Source organism: Cucumis melo, chromosome 11 (assembly GCF_025177605.1).
Source record: "Cucumis melo cultivar AY chromosome 11, USDA_Cmelo_AY_1.0, whole genome shotgun sequence".
In the NCBI taxonomy this organism is placed as follows: domain Eukaryota; kingdom Viridiplantae; phylum Streptophyta; class Magnoliopsida; order Cucurbitales; family Cucurbitaceae; genus Cucumis; species Cucumis melo.
Window position 1 is genome coordinate 18,175,877 of NC_066867.1, and position 17,639 is coordinate 18,193,515.

Below are 17,639 nucleotides of genomic sequence, written 5' to 3' on the forward strand. Positions count from 1 at the left end.
ATATGTTAAGGAAGCATTAGGCGAGAAGAAGAAGATTTGGAGTTAGGCTATTAGAGGAAGAAAAAAAATAGGTATTTTTGTGAGTGATTTTCTAAAAGAAAGAATAGTGTTCTAAAGCATTCTTTCTAAGTTTTGTTTGTTATACATGTTAATTTTACGAGAAAGCATGTTTTCTAAAGAAAGTTTCTAAGTTATGTTTTCAAGTTAAAGTTTCCATGTTATGATGATTGTATGAATTGCTTGTACGTGAGCAAACCATTAGCTTTATTTCTATCAATAAGCTAGCTATTATGTGCACATAATGACTCAAGGCAACCATGGGGTGAAAGGACCATATGGCAGTAAGAAGTTGACCAATTCGTCGAAAGGAACGTATTGAGTTAACAACCCAAGTAACGAAAAATTAACCAGGAAATTTTTCAAGGGATGCTGACAAACGATATATCACAGTAGTCTATGTGTGGGAATGGTTCATGTTCTTGACGAAAGGAACAAGTAGAAGCTAATATGTGTGTTTATGTTTTGAAAAAGGTGTTGTAATCTTGTTTACGAAAATATATTTACATGTTGTATGCCCCAAAAAGGATTTCTAAGACCTCACCCACTAAGAATTTGACTTACACTTTAAGTTTCCCTTCCCTAAGTTATAAGCCATTATGCCAAGTTGAGAAGGGTAAGGTGAGCAACTACGTGTTGAGGCGTTTAGGCAAGACGTTCTTAGTAATTGTGAAGAAGATACACTAGGCGTTGGAAGCCTTTTTTTATAGTTGTTTGTATTCAAGAAACTTGTATTATGTAATGGAAAACATGTTGCCAAGTAAATAAAAAAGTTTGTTTATTTATCCTGTGTTGTGTTTTCTTATTGCCTAGTAGTTTTATGGGTCAAAGTAGAAGTTCAATCTAAGCATTAAGTGTAAGATTCAAAGGTTCTAAGACTGAGCGTTCTGACGTTTCACCTACAGGCGCCAAGGCTGCTTAAGTCGAGTTCGTATGCCGCAACACGAGGCTCAAAATGCATTGCGAGGCGGGACATGATAGTAGAGTGTTGAATTCTTTACATTTCAAGGGAAACCCACACCCACATGACACACATATATATACCGTCTTTTGCTACTACGAATTCATAATCATTTGGCACACAAAATTTTAGGAGTACTTAACTATGGATGTCTTTGCAGTTTTACAAGCAAATATTTCATGATTACTCCCAGCATGTATGTCATATTCGAGCTTATATACTTGAGATCAGGTTTTTCGTTATAATAGCCAACAAAAGTTTTGGTTGGTGCATTTAAGCCAATCCAACAAGCTTCTCACTTATCTCCCACAACTTGCGAGCCTTTTCTTCATCACTGGCTTCTTCGGATAGCTGGTTTTGGAATGAGGCTGAATTCTTGTTCCAGCTCCAATATACACCTGATTGTTCCAGGCTTGGATCACCTACAACCTGAAGTCAGAGATTCATTCCACAGTTTGTCGATTGCCCTTCATTTTAATAACTATACATTTAACTACTTGTCTCAATTAATTTATTAGTACTTGAGTTTCTATGAACATGACTGACCTGTGCAAGTCTTTTCCCAGCTTCTTCTTCAGACACATAGCCCTTGGTGATGTACTTCTGGAAGGGTGGAAACAAAAGTCTAAAGAGGGGAATGTGCTCTCTAAACAATCCTGTTGTGGCAATGCAACCAGGGTAGAGAGAAGCAAAAGTTATTCCCGTTTCTTCATGATATCTCCTGTGGAGCTCTTGCATGGTGAGCATGTTGCATACTTTGCTATCCTTGTAGGCCTTTGCTCCATCAAACTCTCCTCCATCTATCATGGTCGAGCTGTTCACACCATTCAAACCACTGGCTAAGCCTCTCAGATCACCCAAGTTTGCTTTTGGGGGCACGTTTCCAGCCAATGTGTTTGTGTTACCTGGAAATCAAACACAAAGTTTGTGATACATTGAGCTTGTTTGAAATAACCTTTTTCGAGCATGTTTGACCAAAGGAGTTGGAGCGGAAAGGAATGGGCTTCAACTAAACTCTATGTTTAGTCCAAAGAATTTGTGAGCTACACAACTAGAAAAAATCAATTATATACTTAAGAACTCCTTACGTTGTGAGCCACAACTTCATGCTCTTCAGAATTCACAACTCTACTCCTTTCTCAAAACACCCTTTAAATGCAAAACACTTTTGTAAGAACCTAGAAAGTCATTCATCTTTCCTGTTCTGGTAGTCCGTATTAATGTGATGTTGAATGCTCTCAATTAGTACCTGTGATGGAGCCTACAATTATTACACGCTTGGATGGATAATCTGATTGCTTTATGTCATCGAGCAGCAGCCGCGTGAGGAGGAAGTGACCAAGGTGGTTAGTCCCAGCACTAAGTTCAAACCCTTCAGCGGTGAAAGTTGGCTCCTTTGCAGTCGGCAAATATACAGCAGCATTGCAAACAAGCACATCAAGAGGCATACCCGATCGACGGAAGCTATCCACAAATTGCCTTATACTCTCAAGCGAGGCAAGGTCTAGATGCATAATAGTATAGTTTTCCTTAGCCACGCCTGCTGATTTTGCTGCCATTTGAGCTTTAAGGAAGTTCCTGCATGCCATAATTATATGCCATTTTCCTGTTTCAGCTAGAGCCTTGGCCGTAGCTAGACCCAGTCCTGAGGAAGCTCCTGTGATTATAACATTTCCTTTCCTCAACGTTTTGTTTACTTCCTGTGGAGCCTGTTTGATTTCTGAGACTGATGCAGTTTGGGCTCTAACAGCTCCAACAGGTACTCTAACTTCCTAAATGTATGTTGAATAGAACATTCATATTACAAACAAAACATTTCTACCATCTTTGGGGGTGGGGGGCGTAAAATAAAACCTGATAATTGAATACGCACATATTACCTTATTTCTGTATATGAGAGATTTTGATTTAACTTCAATATGCACAGAAAATGGAACTTCTGAAAGGCCAGTGTTCTTCAGAACAAAGGTTCCAGCTGGATATACGTCTTTGTGGATGGAAATTTTGGGAGAAAAAGAGACAGCTTGTAGAGCCATGAGAAGAAAATAGGAGAGTTGCTGAGAGAGCTTTCAGGAGCAGACCACATGAGATGCTTGCAAGAGAAATTATGGAATGGAAGGAGCTGAAATACTGGCATCTGTTTGTTTTGGAGATATACAATATTCTGGCTCCTATACTTGCCACGTTGGCCTCTTTCATCCAATCAGGTTCACCATTGGACTCTCTAATTTTCTTGTTGATTAAAGATCAGTTGTCTAGACTATTCTAAATACTTTGGGTCATTGTAGTGGAGGCCCAACATGGTAAGGTTGGGTCCAAATGGTCCAGTTTTGAAATATTGGGATAGCTAATTTTGAGTAAATTCAGAACTTTTTTGGAAGATCATCCTAATTAAAAATGGCCACGAATAGAAACGAACTTGCCCTTCCACAAGATATGTTCTGGTATCCAAAATAATATAAGACAAACTTTCTTTACCACACTACTAAAAATTTTGCGTGGTTGCAGTAACTCATCCTTAAATCCCACGCAACTTGATTCAAATCTTTGGTAAGGTGGACACATTTTCTTGAAGAATTGGATGGGTTCTCACTTGCCTAACCATAAAAGTACATTGTTTTAGACCAAACATGTGGGGTGTGACCAACATTTGGATAAATTGTGACTAATCTTCCGTCAGAGCAGCAAACCGAAACTAAGGAGGCTTCTTAACCTTACAAGATCAAGTAGGAAGTGGAATGAATAATAATAGGAAAGGAAAAAGTTTCACATAAGTGAATAGAATACCAAAATATCCAAGCTAAGATGCCAAAAATGATTACTCTATTCCTCGATCTTAGGTATAACCAAACCCCTTGTATATGACATTCAAGTCCCATCCAATGAAATTACAAGTTTTTTGTGGGGAAAAGGCGATAAGATAAGATTAGGAAAAAGCACAGGAAGATAATTATCACCAATCAAATTTATCCTCCCACAATCATTTACTGGTCCATCCCCAGTAGAAAATTTAATGGCGTAAATTGGGTAAAGATTAATAAATAGCTTGCTAAGAACTTCTTAATGCATGATAAACAACAATGATTATGAGAATTGTAACATCCATTGGGGAGTTGAATCTTAGCACAAGCTTCAGCCAACAAGGGAAAATGTAATGGTCACTAGAATCAAGAGCACAGTATATCTCTTTTATATATATTTCAAACACTTATCATAGAAGCTTCAAAAGAGGAAGTTATAAACATCGATTGTGCCTTAAGATAATCTAAAGGTCTACCTCTTTAGGAAAGAAGCCTTTCTTTCAAAAGGAGAGATGTTATTTTAATATTTTCCACCCCTGGACCTCAAAAGGTGAGAAGTCTTAAGATTGTGCCAAAGACTCCCTTTAAATGCACTCACATGCTTTTTGCTTAGCATAAGACCCCATGTTGATGTTAGTTGGTCCCACCCTATTTTTAAAAACATGCCAACATAGCACACAATAGATGAGGAGTATATTGGAAAATTCTCCATACTACTACGAAAATGGTCATCAGACTCATCACAATTGATAACCCAATAGGCCACATATCCTTTTATTAATTAAAACCTTTGATTAAACTTTTATCTATACTCCCTTGAGACAGACCTATAGGCTAAATTTCATGCTAATTTATTTGGATAACTACTTTATCATGTTCATTTTTAGAACCACCACAAGTTTGTGTTGTGGTTTATAAAATCCAAGGTAGGTGGTACTCTTTTCCATAACCAAATGTAATGAAGTTAAACGATTTATCTTGTCTTGATATGAACAAGTTAGTATATATCTTCGATCTATATTTTCATGACACAAGAGGGAACTCTATTACCTAGGCTTCACTTGTGCCTTTGAATGAAAAGGTTAGATTTGTGTCACACATGAATCATTTCATTCCGAAGTAAATAGATTTTAAGAGAATGAGTTCTAAGTCCCTAAGTAACCTTATGACTTCAACACTTTTGTAAAGATATATTTTCCTAATTAGAATTTTCTTAAAAAAAAAAAAGAAAAAAAAACTTAATTTTAGAAATAAGGGGGTAATTAAAATTTGTTGGCATCTTGTTATACTTTCTTAAAAGTGATTTTAATCACAAGTTTGCTTTAGTTGCAGAACGAGTAAAAGTAATTGTGAGGTATTTTTTTTCCTACCATTTATATGTTGATGTAGAAAGAAAGGAAGTTAATCTTGATATGGTTGATCTCATGACAGATGAGAAAGTTAGAATAGAATTGTGGTGTCTTCAGGTTTGTAATAATGGGATATGCATGATAAAGTAATATTAGTTATTTTCATTTGATGTGCTGATATGTTATTTATGCATCCAGTGGCAATAATGCTAAAAAGGAAAATAGGAATGTGGTAATGATATTAAATAATTCTCCATGGCGCACGGTTAAAATCAAAACGGCGTTTACAATGAAACAAACCGATGATTAAATGGGTCATAATTAAAGGTTTAGAAAAATAGGAGAAAGGGTCAAATGGTTAGGTGGGTATAGAGTAAATGTGGTGTAATTAATTAGATTCATAATATTTATCTTTTTAATAAGCTTCTTCAAGTAACTTACTTTTTTGTGGACGGTAAAATCCTATAAATCAAAACCAGCTTGAAGTTGACGTTGAAATTAATATTTGGGTTTGGTTAGAAGGTAATTAATTAGAGTTGGAAATGAAATGATGGAGTTTAATTAATAATGAATAATGTATGTTTAAGTTATATATTTATGTGAATATTTATAAAAATATATGAGAATGAAAATGTGGTAAGTTACTTTCGGTTCTTTATTTAGAGTTGCACACTACATTAATTATTATGACTGCCAATGTCATGTTTTTGTAATCAGGGAGGGAGGATTTCTTTTGTTATCTTGGCGTCACAGATAAGAAATGGACATCAATATCAACATCCCCTCTAGGCCGGCTGCTGGGCCCCCATTCTTTTCCCTTTCTTTGTTTCTTCTTAATTTGTTATTCCCTAACTTTTCTTTTTTTTTTTCTTTCGACTTATATACGATATTAAATTTGCCTTCATAGCTTAAGCTTTTAAGTCGATTCGTGGTTTAAGTTGATATATGTGCTTATGAATATAAATAGCTATTTAAACGACCATAATGTTTACACATAGCTACACAAAATAGTAGGGAAAAATATGACCACACTTTAAATGTAGGTTTTAGTTCCTACTTTTGTAATTTCTTAAAAAAAAAAAAGTTCCTACTTATTTAAAAACTCTCCATTTAGTTGGTCTCTTTGTATTCTATTATTTGTAATCCTACTCAAATTAGTCGATGATAAATTTAGAATGAACAAATTTTTAGAATACATTTGAGAGTGATTTGAAATGAAAAAAAAAATCACTTTCGATGTGTCTAACATCACTACGATGACGAGAAAGTAATTTTTGCAAACATTCACATTCGGTTCAAACAATTGTGTATCCATTATTTGGAATGTGATTTTTTTAAAACCATTCTTAGTTTTATTTATCTCTTGTTTTTAGCCTCCCCTAACTTTCTCTCTAATTTATTTACCTCTTTCTCTTATTTATGATTTTATTATATCTGTACCTTTTAAAAATTATTCCTTTTTAGCTCCATCGGTTTTTACTAGAAATGTCCATGGGATGGAGCGGGGACAAGGGTGTCACTCCCCACCACGCCCTTTATCCTATTCTCCATCTCTATGAATTTCTTCATGGGAACTGGGTGAGGATTCGCAGGAATCAGGTTCCCCAAAGGAAAATATTCCCACTTTTGTTTTCTTTTTTTCTTTTTTTTTTTCTTTTTTTATAAATAAGTATAAATACATAAATAAGTATAAATACATTTTTTTTCTTTCGGGGCAAGGCGAGGGATTGGGTCGGGGTCGGGGTCGGTGTCGAGGAATATATTTCCCATCTTTGGCTCCAAAATACCAACAGGAAAAAGATAATTTGTGAGGTCCTGATCTGGAAAAAGGAAGTTTTGTTGAAAAGAAGCCTTATTAAGAAGTTATTACGGATAAGCATGGGACATCTTACGAGGCGAGAAAAGGCAAAGCGAAGAGAAATGTTGGGTCTAAGTTCTAACGCGTAAGAATAGTTGGCGAGGAAAAAACATGTGTGGGATGCTAAGGGCTAGGCGTTTAGTGAACTAATGTTGGAAGAAGTACCTACGCCTAAGAGAGTGTGACAAAGAAGTAGGTGTCCTGTTGAAATAAGTCAAACAACTTGCTGTGGAAAGTAAATGTCTGTTGCTTCCCGAGGTGATAGAGAGAGTCAGACTATTAAAAAGTTTGGTTTTACAAGGAGATAAGGTTGGCGTTTCAAGGGAAAGTCTAATCATCGCTGATATCAGACCAACGTGTCGAGTTTGGTTGACTGCATGGCACCGTAAATTGGTAAAGTGACAATGTGTAAAGCGTGGAAGTGACCCTTGGATGTGAAAGGACACTATAAATAAGGTCCAAGATTGAAGGAAAAAGGAGTTTTCTGAAATGTTAAACACTTTGATAGATTACAAGAGAAAGCTTTGAGTGTTGAACGACTGGTCGAGGGAACCGCCAGGCAAGAAGAGAAAATTGAAAGCAAAGAAGGAATAAGTTGAGACTAAGTATTTTTGTGAAGTGATTCTTCTTAAATAAAACAAGTATCTTTGTGAATGATCTTTGTAACAAATGATTGTTTTGAGTAACTTTTATAAGCAAAATATTTGTGAATCTTTCATCAATGGTAAAAATGTTTTATGAATGATTTGTGTCTGTGATCCTAATAAGTGAAAGATGTGTTCTATTGATGATCATTTGAAATTATTCATTTGTTGATGGTTATTACATGATAATTGTTACTACTGTGATTTTATGAAAGGAAGCTGGATATAGCTAACTTTTCTGTTTGCTGATTGTAATGACTGTATGATGTGAGAAAGACATTGGTGTAAATCCCAGGTAACTCACATGACGTTGGTTGAAGGTGAATCCTAGGTCCAACGAGGGGAGAATCCCAAGTCGGGGCGAGCCGTGATGTGTTATTGATGTTGGAGGTTGGTTAAATGTGAATCCCATATCTAGGCGAGAAGTATTGTTAGATTATGTGTGGGCTCGTTTCGCAATATTTGTTCAAAAATTTCCTCGTGAAGGACTTCATTGGAAAGATATTATTCAAGAAGATTTGGAGCTATTATTGTTATTAAAAGATATTTCTTGCAGCTATTTATTTATTAAGAAGATATTCTTTTATTAGAAGATTTTATCTCAAGGTATTATTTCGAGAAAAGATATGTTTTCAAGATTTAAATTCCATGGGGTTTGGCTGGATCTTAGGTGCATTTATATACTATGATCCTTGGCATTTTTGTGTGTGTGCATTGGACAGAAACACAGTTTGTATTTTTTACTGCAATCAAAAGAAGCAAGTAAGTTATGTTGATTTTCTGGAATTAGTCCTTGTTGATTCGTTATTTTTAAAGAAAAGCCTTTTGGCTTAAACAAGAAGATCAAGCTTCACGATGATGAAGAAATAGAACCTTAATCTGCTGACTAATGAGATAGATGATTAAGGTGGAGATCTTTATTTACTTATATCATGTTTGAAAGATATTAGTGATTCAGTTACTATTTAAGTAAGATAAAATCACTTAAGTACAAAATGGTGAAATTGAGTTGTAAACTCTATACTTATGATCATAAGGATGTTACTATGATTCATATTTCAAAGTAATACAAAATCTCAAATCTCGAGTTAAGGACCCCCAAATGTAGATGTTCGTGTCATCGAACTGGGTTCACAACGTCTTCTGTTCCTACTGCTTTTACTTATTGATCCTTTTGATGTATTTTCAGTTATTAAATGGAGTATCTACTCAAAGTACATTTTGTTGACTTGTTTACTGTTTTATCAAATATTGTATGAGACGCTGGTTAAATGTGAATCCTAGGTCTAAGAAAAGATTGTGGTGAGACATTGGTAGAATGTGAATCTCAGGTCCAGGCGAGGGGAGAATCTTAAGTCCCAGTGATGAGTTTGGATTGCGTGATGATTAAGAGTATGGAACTTATCGTGCTTGTTGTGATTGTGGTTTTGATTGATTGTGGTCTGATGCGATGAGATCCTTAGGTTTTGTGAACTGACCTAGTTATTGTTATATCTGAAGTTGTTGTATTCCTTAAAAAGTATTTCGTAAACTTATTGCTCACTAAGTCCGTTTGACTTACGTTTTAAGTTTCCCCTCCCTAGGTTGTCAGGCGTTGAAGCCAAGTAAATGATGGATCTCAAGCGTAAAAGCCAAGTAAAGGAGGGAAGGCAGGGTTGTTATGTAAACTTGTGCAGCATGAGAGCTATGTCGAACTTTGCATTTAAGAATTCGATTGGTAAGCGCATTGCTCCTTAACACCCAAAACTCATTTCAACCGGAAGGCGAGTGCACACCTAGGTTGTTGAGGCCTAGCCTAGAGAGAAAAGGAGTCAAATAACTGAGGCAAGGAAAGGAGGCTTTGAAGGTTGTCTTCTAAGTTGAGGTTACTGGGTGATGGAGGTGAAGAAGGAAATGAGGACTTTACACCTCTAGGTACCCCGCCTCAAGGAAGCAACTGAAGCGTTGAAGAAAGAAAAGGAGTCTTATGCTCATGAGCATCTTGACAAAAAGAGAAGCACCATGATGGAAGAAAAAAGGTGTGTAGAACTTGGTTTTATTTTCATACTTACAAGAAAAAGGAATGTATTTGTAATTTATGAACATTGTGTAAAGTGTTAAGTTAATAAAAAGAAGAAGTTTATTTCTTCCATTGCTTTATCTTTTGTGCTTATTGCCTAGAAGTTAAAAGTTGTTTAGAACCAAGGATTAAATACTATGTGATAGAGCTAAGTTTAAGAGTTGTTTTTCGCTGCAAAGAGTTAAGGTCTCCAAGGTGCAAGTAAAGAACTTTGCGATGAGATAAGTGAGAAGTTGTTCCACTCACTAGGCCTTGGGTGCGTCATCTCAGGGGGAGGTATGCAAAGGATGTTTAGGTGTGGCACGCCCTCATCTGGTCGCATGGAGTCACAGTTGGGACAGGGCGTGACATAATCCTCACTCACTCCCCCATTCTTCATGTATTTGAAAATTTTCTGCCTCGTTCGAGGTGGATAGGCCTTGCAGGTTAAATAAACATTCACTTTTTACTCTATTTAATTTTTCCTTTCTCTAACTTTGTTTCTCTCTAGTTTATTTGCCTTTTCTTTGTTTTTTTTTTTTTTTGCTTTTGCTTTTGAAATGATTATTGCTCACTGTTTTTAAGGGTTTTTTTTCTTTTTTGTCTCAACCTAAGGTTATTCTCCCCAAATCATTCGTCTAAAGAAAAAAAAAAAATACAATATCTCTAACTTTATTTCTTCTAATTTCTTTCTAAAATTTTGTCCATTCGTAAATTTCTATTATGTAACATTTTTCTCTCTTTGAATCTTTTATCTACCTTTTTAACTGTTTTTTTGTATGATCTAAATTTTCTATTAAAAATAAACATTAATAATTCAAATATATTATTAATCTATAGTATATATAAAAGTCTCGATGTAGATAATTTTTTTTCTCTCCATTATACCTTTTAAGTTTGATTTTATGTTTCAAAACACTATTTGATTTTATGATAAATTCATTTTAATTTTATTTTTTTATAATATATATAATTATAAAATACACACCCTCTCCCACTACCTTTTGAATTAATATTATATTTGAGTTTAGTGGAATTAAAGTATTCACTATGTGAAAAGTTGAATACAAATTGTTTTTCATTTACCCATTACCTTTTTTAATTAATTATACTTAAGTTTAGTGAAAATGTGAAGAGTTGGAGTGCAAATAGTCTTTCATTTACAATTTTAGAAATTAGTAACAAATTAAATATCTTATTAATTCTAATAAACAATACAAATTTAAGGACTTGAAAGTTGAGAAGTTTTTGTAACATTTTTTCTACTATATAAAAGGCTTCCTTGATTTTTTTTTCTATCAACGTTGTTATTGAGAAATTTGGATTCATCCAATGGATTGTGTAATGAGACAAGATTGATATGTCGATCATTTAGCAAAAATATTATACATGTTGAAAGAGCAATGAGTGATCATGCAGGAAAACAAGTTTTTCTTTCACGAATACTATTAAGTCGACCAAATGACAATGGATATCCATTCAAGTTCAAGAGAAAATAATTTTTCATTCATTTATGTGTTGCAACGACAATTAAAAAGTACAAGGACAAACAATTTTTAATGTTGAAATATATTTTCCTGAAAAATATGTTTTTTCATGGACGACTTTATGTTACACTATCTGAAAAAATTTCAACGAAGACAACAACAATTTAGATTAAGCCCATAGGTAAATAAATTACCTTCAAATTGTACAAATTTTTTTTTTTATAAAGAAGTCATTTTTTTACATATGCAAGTCTTACATTTAAATTCTTATATTTTAATCTAATTATCGTAGTTTCTTTGCATGTACGTTTAATTCTATTACATTTATAATTTCGTACCTTTAAATTTATCACAACCAAAACATATACATGCAATGTTTATTATAATCTAAAGCTGCACATTATACGTGTCATGCACGTATCTTTTACTAGGTACATTAAGTCACTTGTACATGTATGGATCAATAATATTAAAATGATTTATAACATTCTTGCAAAACTAATTATAATTAAATAATTTAGCTTAAAACATTTATTCTAAAGGCAAATATCAATCATGCATTTTTTTAATGTAGAATCAAACACTAAAATGATGGTACGAAAATCATTTTTAACAAACTTGTTAATAAATCAATTTTGTTAAAATCATTCTCAAACGTATACAACCAATATCCTTAGATAAAGTAGTTTATATATAACTATTTTATTGCATAGTACTTTTATTAGAAATCATTTTCATGGTTGATTCCATATTATTGAAATATCTTTTCAATGACTTCTCTATCAAATGACTTTGAATGGTTTTTCAATTAAAGTATGATTTCAGAAAAAAAAAATCAAAATAACTTTAGAGTTTTTCTTTATAAAAAAAAAAAAAACACTTTAATATCAAATCTTAAACATGAAACATGATGATATTGTGAAGTGATTTTTTCTCAAAAGAACCAAACCTTTCTAGTTTTTCTTTTCATTTTATTTCTCTTACAACATGTTTTGAACTCAAGATCGATAATATAAGCTTACATAAGTTGGACTATGCGGCAAACACGATTGAACCACTTTACCTCAACGTTATCTTAGAAAGCATTAGTTGCATTTGGAAAACCTTGTTCGTTAGACTTTAAACTTGTTATATTGGTTGTTCGTGGACCAAAACACGTGGAAATAGAAAGAAAATATATAATGTAATAATGAAGATTATATTACATAGTATATTGGGAAGCTAAAAGTTGATGTGAAATATGAAAAATAGAATGTGCTTCCATGCCATCCTCTTGGCCAAAAAACAGAGCCCCTGATGGATGATGGACCCAATGAAGAGGAGATCACCAAACTGTCTCCTGCTACTCTGGCCAACTATTAAACTAAAAACATAGCAGTTCATTAGAAGACAGAACATTAACCATAAAATCAAAATGTAACAAAATAAATATACATATATATATATATATATATATATATATATATATATATATATGACAGGAAAAAAAATCTAAACCAGAATAGCATGCTTGTAAGTGATAGTGATAGTCTCTAGAAACTTGTGCCTGTTACTAACAATAAGAACCAAGAAAAAGTAATGGCCCACGAGTGCACTCTCTCTAACTTTCTCTCTTGTGAAAGTTTAATCTTCATCCTTGAGAAAGAAAGGCTTCATTGGGCAAGATGAAGAAGAAGGTGAAGCTGATGTTAAGTCAAATGATGGTTGTTGAATTGGATTAACAAATTGAAGCTGCGGCTGCAGTAGAAGATTATTGGTTGTGTCCAAATCATCCCACACGGGGCTACCAGGGCCCCAACCGGCTGGCATCGCGTTTAACCAAGCCTCTGCCATTTCTCTCCAAACCATTTCTTGTGTTTTTGAAATACCTTCTTCTTCTTCTTCTTCTTCTTCTTGTATGTTTTCCTCTGTCACACCCTCGTTATTGGACTCTAATTCTATGTCATTGTCATGATTGTTATTGTCTACATCCTGTTGAGGAGCAGAAGTTTGTGAGGCTTCTTCTTCTTCTTCTTCTTCTTCTTCTTCTTCTTCTTCTGCTTCTTTATCTTTATTGAGAAAGAGTTCAGGAAAATTAAGCCGTGCATTCTCTCCTCTCAATTTGAAAGCCTCTCGGTCGTAGGCTAAGGCAGCATCTTCGGCGGTGTCGAATGTGCCGAGCCAGAGACGATTCCTGTTTCGAGGAAGACGAATCTCAGCTACCCATTTCCCCCAATGTCTCTGCCTAACTCCTCTGTATAGCTTTGTTGCATTTAGAGGCCGCACTTGAGGCCTAAACCCTGCCCTTGAATTCAAATCAAGAGATTCATTCCAATACTGAAGAAATTGCTGATGCTGCTGCTGCTGCTGCTGCTGCTGCTGCTTTTGTTGTTGAAAGGATGCGAATTCTCCCATGAAGTAAGGCGGGTAGCCGAATCCGTTTTGGGTTGAAGCAAGTGGTGGAGCCACCAATTGATTATGCTGTGGCAGAACTGATGGAGGTTGATGGACCGTAGATGCAACAGGCTCTGTTTTGAATTGGGATGGTTCCAAAGCAAAAGGAAACAAAGGTCTTGTAGAGGCAGGAGAAGAAACAGAGGAGGGTGGATTCAAGAAAGGGAATGAGTGATGAGAAATTGAATCCAATGGGTGAATTGGGTCGTGACTTTCAGGGTCTCGGATCTTCTTAAAAGGTGGAGGTAAAAGGGAAGTTGGATAACCTGGTTGCCGGGGAAAACTGCATTGATGAAACTCATTGTGATTAGTATCCATTTTATCTTCATTCTTATCATGATCAGTTGTTCTGAGAGATAAGTTGGATTTGAAATTGGACATCGAATTTCCAATGGTGGGTTTGTATGAAATTATGAAAAAGGATGAAGAGGAAGAGGAAGAGGAAGAAGGAGAGTGTCCACGTGGGAATTGAGAGGTGAAGAAGAAAATGAAGCGGTGAACGGTTTATAAATAGAAAGAAAGAAAAGAGGAAAAGGATTTTGAATAAAAAAGAAAGTATGGCTTTGAAGTTTGAAGGGAATGGTTCATGCTTGGGACCCACGAATCCAAGTCGCATCTTTCATTCTCTCTCTTTCTTCTAATTCTCTGTAACTTCAAGGCTCAAACCAATGCCACTCAAAAGAAATAAAAGTAGGGAGATTGCGAGCCTATTATAAACACTCGCTTTCAACTGTTTTTCTCCCGTGGCGGTGGCTTCCATGTTTCTAAGAGCCCATGTTCTCAAAAACTCTACTGTCCTTGAAGCGATCTTCTTAAACTGAAGGACACACCTTCTGCTCTGTTCCACTTATATTCATAACTTTAATTATGGTAAGCTATGAAAAAGAGGCTTATTAAGATGTTAATAGTTGTGACACCTGTTGTCCTAGGTTGTTACCTGTTCTTTTCTATTATTATAAATTGTTTCAAGTATAGGATATGTGTTTTTAAATACTTAAAAATTATTTCAAACACTCTCTGTATTAGACCTGTAAGTGTGGGAAACACTTTCTTGAGTCAATTCAAATAGGTTATACCTCAAACAATAAGAAACATCTAAGTTCAACTTATTGTTGCATTTTCATTTGCTTGCTTTTGTCCTCTACTCTTAAAAAGTGACTACGGACCGAAAATTATTAATAAAGTGGAAGCGAAAAACAAAACTAATCAAAACAAAGAACATAAACAAACATTACATTTGAATGACCAAATCAAACGTAGATCAATTAACATAGAAGGGCACCAGTAATAATGGTATGTTTGCATGGTTTCACTTTTGGTAGTAGAGGACCAGAAGAAAAAAAAACTTTATAGATAAACAACGTTAAGAAGAAAATATTTAATAAGAAGCCAAAATAAAAATAGAAACTTTATGATTATTACGTATTGTTTAAACAAAATATCAAGCCGCGAGGGCTTTGCTTTCGGTGCAAGTGTTGAATGGATCCTTCTCTTTAGTACAAGAAGAAAAAAAAAGGTTTTAAAAATTTTCAAAATTTCAAAATTAAAATCGAATATCTTTTGTCGTAAAAAAAGTCAAAAAAAAAAAAAAAAAAAAAAAAAACCTTACAAAGGTCGGTGACGAAATTGACACGTGTCGCGGTCCTGGGCCGGTCTTTTCAATCATTTTTGAGCTTCCTTTTTCTATGCTCTTCGATCTTCTTCTCAGTCAAACACTACCTCTCAAACATTTCAAAAATTTACCTTTTCTACCAAAATAAATAAATAAAATCCTTAATTCGTGAGCTAAAAAAACCGGTAAAACAATTTTAGATTTTGTGTTTGGTCATATGGAATGATTTGGGCGATCGATAAACTTTGTTATGGAACTTTGAGTGTAATTTAAAATATGGTTTGAATCGAAACTTTCTTATACTTAATCATGTCTTTCAAAACTATAATTTTGGGATTAATATAGGATTATTTACTTAAATGAAACCACAATTACTTTCTTGCTTTGAAGATTAAACAACAAGCTAGCTAAGCCAATATGAAAGCCTTTTCCCCCCATCATGCATTTTAGAATGATGAGTTATTGTTTAGAATATAACTAAGGCTGTACCATATAACTCAAACTGAACCTGTTGTTCATGCACATAGAGATAATTTTAAAGGTTATTATTTATTTAATTTGATTATGTGTCTTAGTTTTAGAAAATAAAAACAGAATATATATGAGCTTAGTATGGATCATAACATATATCATACATAACCGAAGACAAGTAAATTATTATATAAGAAAGGTCAACATTAATGATACATTTTGATCTTAGAAAGTTGGGATTTTGTCTTGTTTAATTAGATCAACAAAGATAATTATATTGGTGGTAGCTAGAGTTCTTATATTTTACAAAATTTTTGACCTGATCTTATAAGTCCTTTATATATGACCAATGATATGTGCACAGTGATCCCAATTTTTTTCCTTTTGATGTGTGTGAAATATTGATTGGTGGGGAGTGTTTCCATGGAAAAAAAATGCTTATCTAATTGGGTATTCGTAAAATTAGCAAAAACATTTATGATAATAGAATCTGTATCAATACATTTTCTAAATTGTAAAAATAACAAATTTAAAAGGGGGTAGCCCTTTGATATCTTTATGATAGTATTCCCATAACTGTCTGTTAGTCGTCTGCTATCATTAATTATTTGTCATATTTTTCATATTTCCAATATGAAAAAAAAAAAAAGAAAAAGATGTGTTATGAGCTGTTTTTTCTAATTTTTTTTGTAATATGGTGTAATTTTTATTTTTGATTTATGTCTAGTTTCTATCTAGTACCTAGGTTTCAGAATGTCACACATTTAACTTTTAAGTTTTTAGTTTAGTTTCAATTTAGTTCGTTTGAAATTTGAGTTTAATTTTGTTTCATTTGGTTCCTCAATATCAAAATTTACAATATTAACCGTTTTCATGAAATACTTAATTTTCATTTTTAGAATTAATGTACTAATTAGTTTACAAGAATTATAATTAAGATGTTAATGCCAATGTCGGTCGAAAAATGAATGTGTGAAAAATCAAAGTTAAAGATGTAAATCTGGAGACTAAGAGACCAAATTGGAAAAAAAGTACTCCAAATTGGCCGTTCTCGATCGTTCTTTCAATTTCAGCATTTCTCCTCTAAGAAAGAAGTGGTTGTTGTGTCAGATGTCTTCGATCGATTGGGAGATATGGCTTAAGGTCTGTCTTCTTTCTTTATTTATTGACTTCTAGATCTAACTCATCAATCGTGCTTTCGGAATGCAAAACGGGAGATTAAAAATAAAAGTGTACATTCTAAAATTTAGAGATAAATTGAAACTAATTAAATTCAAAGTTTAAAGGTGAAACGTAGAACATAGAGATCAAATCAACACTTGACTTGAAGTTTAAGATAAAAGGATGCTTTTCCCTATTTTTGAACTACTTTGCCTATCATATTTATAATGAAAAACAACAATTAATTCATTCTAACGTATTCTCGTGTACTATTACGTCAAGCCCTAACTAAATTGGTCTAGAGTTCAAATCATAAATATCAACATAGGTGGTAAGGCATGGGGTTATTATAGCATAGGTGGGGAAGAAGACTATTTTCTTCATTATTAACGGTTTCTAACTGCTCAAATTGAAACATAATATATTATTATGAATGAAATTCTATATTCTTTAATTTCTTTTTCATGTGGCAAATTTTTTATTAAGATGCATAATATTATTATCGATATTTTTGTATATATTTCTATTGGTTCGACCTCTCAACATGAAAAATGAATTGATAATTTCATCATGTAATAGGAAATTCGCAAAACAATAAAATGTTGTTAATGCCAATATAATATAAATAATTGACATTGATTATAAAAAGCACAAGATATTTATTTATTAAATGAATTCATTATTATTATTATTATTATTATTATTATTATTATTATTTAGATATGTCTATTAGTATCAACATTCTATATAAACATTTTCAACATTTT

The 17,639-nt window shown here is 33.5% G+C and overlaps 2 protein-coding genes across 2 annotated transcripts; both read right to left on the reverse strand.

Moving 5' to 3' along the window:
• Nucleotides 1–1,130: 1,130 nt before the first annotated feature.
• On the reverse strand, nucleotides 1,131–3,238 carry LOC103490507 (protochlorophyllide reductase). The gene is made up of 4 exons (XM_008450045.3): nucleotides 2,899–3,238; nucleotides 2,268–2,790; nucleotides 1,565–1,923; nucleotides 1,131–1,447 (listed from the first exon to the last, which is right to left on the reverse strand). Exons 1-4 carry the CDS (start codon nucleotides 3,052–3,054, stop codon nucleotides 1,292–1,294), a joined length of 1,194 nt encoding a protein of 397 aa, XP_008448267.2. The 5' UTR covers nucleotides 3,055–3,238; the 3' UTR covers nucleotides 1,131–1,291.
• A 9,115-nt stretch (nucleotides 3,239–12,353) lies between these two features.
• Nucleotides 12,354–14,268, reverse strand: LOC103490618 (ethylene-responsive transcription factor ERF054-like). Its single transcript, XM_008450191.3, has one exon. It carries the CDS (start codon nucleotides 14,007–14,009, stop codon nucleotides 12,819–12,821), a length of 1,191 nt encoding a protein of 396 aa, XP_008448413.2. The 5' UTR covers nucleotides 14,010–14,268; the 3' UTR covers nucleotides 12,354–12,818.
• Nucleotides 14,269–17,639: the final 3,371 nt, after the last annotated feature.